The sequence below is a fragment of the Acinonyx jubatus genome, chromosome D4, assembly GCF_027475565.1.
Source record: "Acinonyx jubatus isolate Ajub_Pintada_27869175 chromosome D4, VMU_Ajub_asm_v1.0, whole genome shotgun sequence".
NCBI lineage: Eukaryota > Metazoa > Chordata > Mammalia > Carnivora > Felidae > Acinonyx > Acinonyx jubatus.
This window is the reverse complement of record NC_069391.1, coordinates 43,587,709-43,598,860: the sequence shown is the minus strand read 5'-3', so window position 1 is coordinate 43,598,860 and position 11,152 is coordinate 43,587,709. Positions and strand designations below refer to the sequence as shown.

Below are 11,152 nucleotides of genomic sequence, written 5' to 3'. Positions count from 1 at the left end.
GGCCCTTGTCGGTCCGGCACCCGGGGCCCAGGCACCGCGCGAGATCAGTCCGCAGAAGAGGCCAGAGTGCGCCGGGGCGCAGCGGGCGAGGGGCCTGCAGGTGAGGGGCGGTTGAGGACCGGAAGAGCCCTAGAGCCGGTGCGGAAGGGCGACGGGGAAGGGAAACGCCGAAAGGGCCGAGTGACACAGCAACCCTGACATGTACACCGGAATTCATCATCTGTCTCAGCCCGCCATGACGCAAAGCGTGTGCGTCCCGACTGCTGAGGGCAAGGCCGAGCTGAAGCTCGTTTCCTTCCCGCGCCCTGGACGATCCGCCGAGGAAGAGATAACAGGGCCCGGCCGTTGGGCCCGATCGCCCCAATCCGGATCCTTTTCGAGCCCGCGTCCTTGCCGAGTCCTGGCTGAACAGTTTATTTTAGTACGAGATGCGCGCTGGGACTACAAATCCCACAATGCCATGCGCAGTGGGGCGGGAATCGCAGGCGCGCCGAATCCGGATATTTTAAGATTTGATTTCAGGAGCTGCGCGCTCCCTTGTGGTTGAGAGAAATCGTTCTGAACGTTTTGTCAGGGTAACCCTTTTGCGACTTTTCCAGAACTTCTGTGGAATCGCCTGAGACTTTTGGAAGTTAAACATTGTTTTTTAATTAAAACGACAGAGTTTGGGACCAAGTTGTAAACAGTCGTTTGCCTTAAATCCTAATACTAAGCTGGGTTCTCGGTACTCTAAAAAATTAAAATATCTTACGTGTTAAGCAATTCTCAGATTTAAAACATTTATCTCAACTGTCACATCTGCATACAAATGACAAATGCTGCGTCCTCCTTCCATGTGTCTGAAGGCACTCGGAAAAAATCTCCATAATGTCAGTTGATTCAGACAATTCTGTGTACCGAGTAGTTGGGCAGAGGTTGTAGGGAAGGAAACAATCTTTTTTCTTTCTACCTTTGTAGGCTTTGCGCGGGGCGTTGCAACAAAAGAGGTTAATAAGAGAAAAATTTATTAACATACATATCTCATATATGCAAGGGAGAAACTCAGAAATGAGTACTCGAAGAGGTGGCTAGAGTCTGGACTTACAGCACAAGTTAACAAAGGAACAATATTTACTGAAGAAAAGGACTTTAAGTCTTTAGAAGCAGCAAATTATGGAGAGGCAAAAATATGGGGAACTAACAGTAAAGTCCAGTTAGTAAAATTTGTTATGTGGATTCCTCCTGTATAGTCACTAAAGGACACTACAAATTTGTTGGGCTCAAATGGGAGAATTACATAAAAATATTTTACGAACTTGAAGTGACAATTCAGCCACGTGACATTTCATTTTGTTGCATTCATTTTAAACTACTTGAAGGCAGGCACATTCAGAAATAAATCTAGTTTATAAATAATGTATGCAAGTTGGAAATGTGAAAAACGTTGAAAGTCCAATACGTACGTACGTTATGATTATAGTTGCAAGCACATTTAAGCTTTCTCTACATAGAAAGAATGAAAGAAAACTCCAAGTTACTTTATTAGAGATGTGGGATTTGAGATGAAGTAGGTTTTTTTTGTTTTTTTTTTTTACATTGTGTTTCTTTATTTTGTAAAATTTTTTTTTACCTTTATTTTTGAGAGACATAGAGAGACAGAGCAGAAGCAGGGGAGGGGCAGACAGAGAATGAGACACAGAATCCAAAGGAGGCTCCAGGCTCCGAGCTATCAGCACAGAGCCCGACCTGGGGCTCGAACTCACAAGCCGTGGGATCGTGACCCGAGCCAAAGTCGGATGCCCAACCGACTGAGCCACCCAGACACCCCTACATGGTGTTTCTTTACACATTGATTCTAAGATAGTTATTTTTAAGACCACTGTCCATTTAATTCATCCTTCACAAACTTGGATCAAAATAACTTTGAAAGGAAGTTTAAAGATTGGAAGTTTCCTATCTTTAACGAGGAATAGATGTCACCAGAAACACATCTATACTTAATGTAATGTGTACATTGCGCAGACCTAACAGGAAGGATAACTACCTCTAATAAGAAGCAAAAAGATAGTATAACGCTGCCTACCACAAGTAACTAAAAACAGTTATTAAAAAGTCTATTACACGATAACACATATGTCACATACGAGGTGACATAGCGATATAATAAAACTCGCTAGGAGTAAATGCAGGTCAGGCACACAATCAGAAAGGTGACTTTGATTATAAATACTAAGGTTTTCAGACAAAACGTACTTTCCTACTCAAGTCGCCGTTTTCTGTTTGTTTCAGAAAAAGACTGGAGACACTTCCGACAACAAAAATTAGATCTCCAATCTCGCGAGAACAGGTTATTCTCGTTCTGTTTGGTGTTTCCAGGGGCAGAAGCCGAAGATTGGCCAATCAGGAGGCGGGTCCTCTCTTCGTCCCGCCCCCGTTGCCGGGATACGTAGTCGCGCGTAGCCGCTAGTGGTTAGTTCTGAGGACCCAGGAAAGCTGCGCAAGGGCAGCTTGCCGTGACGAAGTGAGCTAACGGTGCTCTGGCAGACTGGTGGGCTCCGCCGGGGTGGCGGCCTCAGAAACAGGTTCGAGCGCCCGTCACCGCTACAGCTTTCCTCCTGACACTCCCAGGGAGGTGAGAAATCCCAGGTCCCATCTATCCCTCTCTCAGTCCGTCCGGAGCTGCTTTTCTTAACTTGGAGAAGCTGATCCGCTCCAAACAAAAACAAATCCACACTTTTCGGCTCTTAGCCGTTCTCTCACCCTGTCGCCAGGCCTGGGAAGTCGGACTCCAGGCCGGCGGAGCGTGTGGAGAGATCACCTCAGTCAGTCCCCTGAGGAAACCTGCCGAGGCGAGACCGGAGGGAAGGATCCAAGAGCCTCAAAGAGAAAATTCACCGTGGGCTGAGGGATTTCACTCGAAGCAATAGATTTGTGTCTTTTATTAGCAACTTGCCAGTTGTTGGTATATGTTAAAATGGCTGGTTTAGGGAGGATCCTGGTAGTAATAATTAGCAAGCCGATGTTTTTATATAGTATCTTTAATCTTCACAACAGCTCTTCAGGCCACAGCCCATTGCCACGCATGGGTCTTACAGATGAGGACCCACATCCAGTGGGGATAACTGTCAGAGCTAAAGTTTGTGTCTCTCATTTTTCTGGAACCAAAGGCTAGGCTCCGTCTCCGATTTGCGTGAATAACGGAGTTAGTAGCCTGTTAGGAGTGACCGTTCTTTTTATTTTATCTCCTGGGACTGATCTAATGCTAGGCTTTCTCCAAGATAGTAAAGCAGTGGTAGAGACAGTCAGGTGGAAATTCTTTTTTTTTTTTTTTTTAATTTTTAAATGTTGATTTACTTTTGACAGAGAGAGACACAGAGTGTGAGCGGGAAAGGGGTAGAGAGAGGGGGAGACGCAGAATCTGAAGCAGGCTCCAGGCTCTGAGCTGTTCCACAGAGCCCGATGGGGGCTCAAACTCACAAACCCAGGGATCATGACCTGAGCTGAAGTTGGAGGCTTAACAGACTGAGCCACCCAGGCGTCCCTGGAAATTCTATATGTTGTACATTTTCTTAAAGTTGTCAGGAAAGCTAGAATAATAGACTTAAATTTTACGTGGACAACAGCCGTACTTCATTTTCTTGAGCTTCTCCAATAATGCGCTTTTTACACATTGAAGGTTTGTGGCAAACCTGTGTCAAGCGAGTCTACAAGTGCCATGTTCCCAACAGCATTTGCTCGCTTCATGTCTGTCACATTTTGGTAATTCTGGAGATATGTCAGACTATGCATTGTTACTATATTTGTAATAGTCATCTGTGATTAGTGATTAGGACTTGCTGAAAGCTTAGATGAAGATGAGGGTTAGCATTTTTTAGCAATGAAGTATTTGTTTCGCTAATGTGTAAATTTACATAATATAACTGAAACAAAAATGTAATGAAACAATACCCTTCCTATATGCAGTGAACTCTTACATGTAAAAAAAAAATTTTTGTGTGATGTTTATTCAGTTTTGAGAGACAGAGAGCAAGCAGGGGTGGGGCAACGAGAGAGAGGGAGACAGAATCCGAAGCAGGCTCCAGGCTCCGAGCTGTCAGCACAGAGCCTGACGTGGGGCTTGAACTCACGAACTGTGAGATCATGACCTGAGCCGAAGTCAGACGCTTAACCAACTGAGCCACTCAGGTGCCCCTCTTACATTTTTTTTAATGTTTATTTTTGTGAGAGAGAGTGAGTGGAGGAGGGGCAGAGAGGGAGAGAGAATCCCAAGTAGGCTCCAAACTGTTAGTATAGAGCCTGACACAGGGCTGGAACTCACAAACCATGAGATCATGATCTGAGCTGAAATCTAGAGTCAGATGCTTAACTGACTGAGCCACTCAGTCACCCTTCTTACCTTTTTTACTTCATGTTTAAAGCATATTGGGCAAAACCTACCAACTTGTTTTCACAACCCACTAACAAGTCATGACTCATAATCTGAAAAGTGCTATTCTAAATCATCAGCCAAAACTTTGAATAATATATTCTGATGAGTAAAGGAGGGGGCTGGTAAACTGGGAGAGGATGAGTGAATTGAGGAGCGGGTTTAAAGGGAAATAGAGTGAGAATAAAGATAACATGGGTATAAAGAGTACCAATGAAATATTTCAATTGGTATTGAGATGAAACAATTCCAGATGATGACAAGCTCCAGGTCTAGCCATAGCTATGGATGAGTGAAATGGAGTTGAGATGGTTACTAAAATTTAGGTCAGGGAACTGTGACCTAGAATGTTAGATATTGAAGCCAGTATCCCTATGGAAGTCATCCAGGACATTGGTGGGACTGGAGTAGAGAGACTTGAACTAGGTATAAAAGACTTTAGTAAAGATGGGGGGAGAAATTAGGAGGTCCCTAAGGTAAAAGGAACCAGGAAAGATCCAAGGCAGTAAGGTTGCATTCCTTGGTCCTCAAAGGAAGATTTGGAAGATTAATGTTTTAAAAGTGACACTGGGGAGCAACGGGAATGCTGTGCACTCCTTTGCTTTGGAATTATGGATTGAGAAGCTAAAACAGCCTTCACTGAAAGTGTTTTGCAGCAAGTTGGGATTCTATTAAGGCAAAGAGTAAAATGAAAGATCTGATAACAGGGTTTAGAATATAAAGGAGTGAATCATCATTTTTCCCTGTGGGGAAAAAAAAAAGTAGGGAGGGAAAAAACGTGCTGGATATGTCAGAAAAGAGAAATTTTAGTAGAGTATGGGAAGAGCTCAAGAGAGATAGGTAATTAGAGAGGCTTACATTTTGGTAAAAAATAGGGAAATGAGAAAGGCATATGATAAATGATTTAATAGTTCCACTCTAAATTGAACATTACTTTCATATTTGAACAAAATGAAGCCGGTTTAGCCTTGTAGTAGTACCTGGAATGACAATTTGCAAGAGAAGTCATTGTGGATTAAATGTTTGAAGGGAAGTTATGTGGATCTCCAGTGTGTTGCTATAGGAGACCTTAAAGGAGAATTGAACTGTTACTTGTTCCCAGATAGTGGTGAAAGTAAACAAACGATGGCCAGTAATCACAAACCTTCAGCAGCTCGCCCTGTTTCACGAGGTGGAATGGGGTTGACTGGAAGACCTCCTTCTGGAATACGACCCCCATCAGCAAGTATTCGAGTGGCAACTGGAGTAAGTTTCAAACAAATCTGTTTAATTCTCATGCATATGTCCTACTAGAAGTTGGAAAGCCTGTCTATAATAAGAGATTCTTCTTTGTTCTTTCTTTATTCCATCAGCATACTATTACATATGTTTTGGCGTTTTTTGGGGGGGTTTTTTTGGGGGGATACCTAGAAGTATAAATGTGGGAGGATGTCTGAAAGACATTTTTAAAAATTTATTTATTTTGAGAGAGAGAGTGCGAGTAGGAGAGGAGTAAAGCGAGAGAGAGAGAGAGAGAGAGAGAGAGAGAGAGAGAATCCCAGGCAGGCTCCACACTGTCAGCACGGAGCCCAGTGTGGGTGCTCGATTTCACGAACCATGAGATCATGATCAGAACTGAAATCAAGAGTTGGACGCTTAACTGACTGAGCCACCTAGGCACCCCTAAAAGACACTGAGAGAAGATACCTTCTCACATTGATATTCAAATTTATTTTAAAGGTACAATAATTTAAGTGGTATAGCTTATTGGTGCCTGAATTAAATGAAATGGAATAGATGAGAAACAGAATCAAACATATGTAATTAGTGATGAAGGTAACATTTCAAAATAGTTGGAAAAGCATGGAGTATTCAATAGTTTATTCAAGTAATGGATAAGTCATTTATTTTTAAAAATTGACCCCTCCCTCACACAGAATTCTAGATATTTTAGAAACTTTATATTTAAAAAATGAAACCATAAATGTTCTAGAAGAAAATACAGGCAAGTATTTCATATAAACTTGGTGTGGACTCGGCCTTTGTAAAACAGAAACACCAAGTACTGAAAAGGAAAGTATGTTTATATTTATATATTTGAATTTTTAAAAATTGAAAACACCACAATAAAGTTAAAAGAAAAATGACAAACTGATAAAAATATCTGCAACATATATGTCATAAATAGAGTTGAGAATTGTAAAATGAAAAAACTTTATGAACTGGTAAGAGCTCTTTCTGTAATTAAACACTATGAACCCTATGTTAAGTCAAAATGACATGAGATTTCTTTTGGGGAGAGTGGGGAATATCATTGTAAAACTATTCCAGAATTCATTTAAAGCAATAAAAAACAAAAATAAAAGTGCAGTATTCTAATATAAAAATATAAGTAATAAGTAAAACAATATTTTGGTTGCCACAGCAGCCTGGAAACAAACAAACAAACTAGTAAATGTTAATAGCTTAGTGTAAGATGGGGAGTGTCATAAATCAGTAAGAGAAACACCGCATTAGAAAAAAATGGATAAACTTTATAAACTGATAATTCTAAGCAGAGTGATATCCTATAAAAGATAATTGTTACAGTTTCATTATAATAGTGAAAATTTGAAAGCAACTTACCTTGTAACAGGCAAACCTTAAATAAATTATGATATATCTATCCCTATAATTGGCTATTAGGTAGTCATTAAAAATTATTTTCAAAGTATTTGAGGAAAGTATATATCTTTATAATACAGTATTAAATGAAAAAAAAAAGTGTGGTGCCAGTTGAACATAAAAACTTACATTTATTTACAGAGAAGTAAATGTGCCAAAATATTCATATTAATTTTTCTGATGGTTGTAGCAGATGATTTTGACTCCATGTAAGGTGGTTTTGACTCCTTATCTGTGAAGTTTACACAGTAGGCTAACTGCAAACCAGAGATAATACTGGGTCGTCCTGTTTTTAGTTCATAAGAAGCACAATAAATTTTGGAGGGAATAATTTTGTTAAAAATCAGATTTTCTTAAAGTTTTCAGATTTTTCTAGAGTTTCAGCTAATATTACCAGCATCATCAACTTACACTGAAATGGTTTTTCTAAAACCTTCATGTACGTGGTACTGAGCTAGTAAGAATTTTTATTTTAGTAAAAATTTATGCTTGTTAATTAAATATTTATAAAGAATCTGACACTGATTGGCCGCTTACTCCATGCCAGGTGCTTTACCCATTTAATGTTTGCAGTTTTAAAGATATTGATGCCTGTTGTAAATCATACAAAGGAAAAGTGTCAGAGTTCCCTTCTACCTCAGGTATAACTGTTTTTAACAGTGTGACATATATACCCTTTAAGATTTTTTTCTGTTCATTGACAAACACTAACACACATGCATATAAGATTATATGGTTTTAATATTTTCTAAAATAATGATAATACTATACACATTTTTATTTATCTTGTCCATTACTTTTAATAATATATTTCCATGTGAATACATATATATAGTAATTCCTTTTAATATGTGCAGTTTTAATTTATACTTCTCTATATTTTCATTTGGTAAAGTTTGCCCAGGAAGAGATGTAGCATTCTCTTCCAAAGATCACTCAAGATAACCCTGAACTCATTTCATTTGTATTTGTGGTTGACAGTGTTCCTATGTCCAACATATTCTTTGACATGTGTTACTGTTGTTGGCCCCCAGTATAATAACCAAGTAATTCTCAGAATCACTTAAGAACTATGTTAGCTGACAAGATTAGAGACCACCACCTAACAATTAATGATAAGCAAAATGAATGACTATGGTTATATACAATCCCTATCTAAAATGTCTACTACATATTTAATCTACTACTTAACTCTTTGACAGAGAGTGGGGGAAAAAGTAAAGAAAGAATGGAAGATAAACAAAAGAAGGATATTTTGAAACAGCCTCAGGTTGTCTCCTACTTTTCCAACTTGTCCATGCTGTATGAACTGACAAGAGGACAGTCTTTTGTCCTTTCCTCAGATTGTGTAATGTTATATAGGATTTTACAGACCTGAAGTAGAGAATCATGTAATGATATGAATGCATGCTGAATGATGTCAGCCCTTTGACACTTGGCTATCTCATGACAGAATTTATATGTAATTATAATTTAAAAATGAAAATTTATTTTTTCTGATTTTGAAGGTAGTATATACTTACCACAATAATGCTGAAACACTGAATTGTAAAAATAACAACATAAAAATGAACTATAATATCACATCATATGGAGATAACCATTGTTATTGTTTCTTATATAATTCTCAGACTTTTTTGTTTTACAAAATGGAATTATAAATACTGTTCTGTAAACTACTTTTTAAAATATACTGTAACTTATTCAACCATTTCCTATGGTCAAATAGGGACAAAAATGTGGATATTTAATTCCTTTCCAGTTTTGAGGTTATTATATAATGTCTACACATAAAATTAATTTTTAAAAAAATTTTACTTTATTTTTCTTGAAATATAGTTAACGTAGAATTTTTTTTTTTTCCCCTCAAGTTAGCTAACATACAGTGTAGTCTTCACTTAAGGAGTAGATTCCCATGATTCATCATTTACATACAACACCCAGTGCTCATTCCAGCAAGTGCCCTCCTCAATGCCCATTACCCATTTCCCCCACCCTCCATCCCCTACCTAGCCCCATCAACCCTCAGTTTGTTCTCTGTATTTAAGAGTCTCTTATGGTTTGCCTCTCTCTCTGTATATTATTTTTCCTTCCCTTCCCTTCCCCTATGCTTATCTGTTAAGTTTCTCCACATTTGAGAGAAATCATAGATACCTGTCTTTCTCTGACTGACTTATTTCACTTAGCATAATATGTTCTGGCTCTATCCATGTCATTACAAATGGCAAGACTTCATTCTTTTCATTGCTGAGTATTATTCCATTGTATACATATATACCACATCTTTATCCATTCATCAGTTGATGAACACTTGGGCCCTTTCTATAATTTGGCTATTGTTGCTAGTGCTGCTGTAAACATTGGGTTGCACGTGCCCCTTTGAATCAGCACTCCTGTATCCTTTGGATAAATAGCGCAATTGCTGGGTTGTAGGTTAGTTCTATTTTTAATTTTTTGAGTAACCTCCACACAGTTTTCTAGAGTGGCTGCACCAGTTTGCATTCCCACCAACAGTGCAAGAGGGTTCCCTTTTCTCCACATCCTCACCAACATCTCTTGTTTCCTGAGCTGTTAATTTAGGCCACTCTTACCTATGTGAGGTGATACCTCACTGTAGTTTTGATTTGTATTTCCCTGATGATTAGTGAGGTTGAGCACCTTTTCATGTGTCTGTTGGCCATCTGGATGTCATTTTTGGAAAAGTGTGTATTCATATCTTCCCATTTCTTAACTGGATTATGTGTTTTTTAGGTGTTGAGTTTGGTAGGTTCTTTATAGATTTTTGATACTAACGCTTTATATGATATGTCATTTGCGAGTATCTCCTCCCATTCCATTGGTTGTCTTTTAGTTTTGTTGATTATTTCCTTTGCTGTGCAGCTTTTTATCTTGATGAGGTCCCAATAGTTCATTTTTGCTTTTATTTCCCTTGCCTTCAGAGACATGTCAAGTAAGAAGTTGCAGCCGAGATCAAAGAGGTTGCTGCCTGTTTTCTCCTCTAGGATTTTGATGATTTCCTGTCTCACATTTAAGTCTTTCATCCATTTTGCATTTACTGTTGTGTATAGTGTAAAAAAGTGGTCCAGTTTCATTCTTCTGCATGTTGCTGTCCAGTTCTCCCAGCACCGTTTGCTAAAGAGACTCTTTTTTTCTATTGGATACTCTTTTCTGCTTTGTCAAAGATTAGTTGGCTATGTATTTGTGGGTCCATTTCTGAGTTGTCTATTCTATTTCATTGCTCTATGTGTCTGTGTTTGTGCCAGTACCATACTGTCTTGAAGGGGCTAAAGTCTGGGATTGTGATGCCTCCGATTTGGTTTTCTTTTTCAACATTACTTTGGCTATTCGTGGTCTTTTGTGGTTCCATACAAATTTTAGGATTTTTTGTTCTAGCTCTGTGAAGAATGCCGGTGCTATTTTGATTGGGATTGCATTGAATGTGTAGATTTCTTTGGGTAGTATCAACAGTTTAACAATATTTGTTCTGCCAATCCATGCACATGGAATGTTTTTCTATTTCTTTGTGTCTTCTTCAGTTGCTTTCATAAGCTTTCTATAGTGAAATTTTCAGCATACAGATCTTTTACCTCTTTGGTTAAGTTTATTCCTAGGTATTTTATCGTTCTTGATGCAGTTGTAAATGGGATTGATACCTTGATACCTTGGGATTGATACCTTGATCTCTTTGTGTTGCTTCATTATTGGTGTATAGAAATGTGACTGATGTCTGTACGTTGATTTTATATCCTGCAACTTTGATGAATTCATGTATCAGCTTTAGCAATTTTTTGGTGGAGTCTTTTGGGTTTTCCATGTAGAGTATCATGCCATCTGTGAGAAGTAAAAGTTTGAGTTCTTTGCCAATTTGGATGCCTTTTATTTCATTTTGTTGTCCTATTTGCTGAGGCTAGGACTTCTAACACTCGTTAAACAACAGTGGTGAGAATGGACATCTCTGTCGTGTTCCTAATTCAGTGGGAAAGCTCTTAGTTTTTTCCCATTGAGGATATTAGCTGTGGGCCTTTCACATATGGATTTTATGACATTAAAGTATGTTCCCTCTATCCCAACTTTCTTGAGGGTTTTTATTAAGAAAGGATGCTG

The 11,152-nt window shown here is 38.8% G+C and overlaps 1 protein-coding gene across 2 annotated transcripts in view; it reads left to right on the top strand.

The window, feature by feature from the left end:
• Nucleotides 1-2,449: 2,449 nt before the first annotated feature.
• IFT74 (intraflagellar transport 74) overlaps nt 2,450-11,152 on the top strand; it is an 88,457-nt gene continuing 79,754 nt past the window's right edge. The window contains exons 1-2 of one of the 2 annotated variants that reach the window (XM_053205025.1): nt 2,450-2,611; nt 5,508-5,650. In XM_053205025.1, coding sequence (XP_053061000.1) covers nt 5,531-5,650 — 120 coding nt within the window. In that variant the 5' untranslated portion in view covers nt 2,450-2,611; nt 5,508-5,530. The remainder of the gene's footprint in view (nt 2,612-5,507; nt 5,651-11,152) is intronic. The other variant, XM_015081330.3, reaches the window with a different exon arrangement.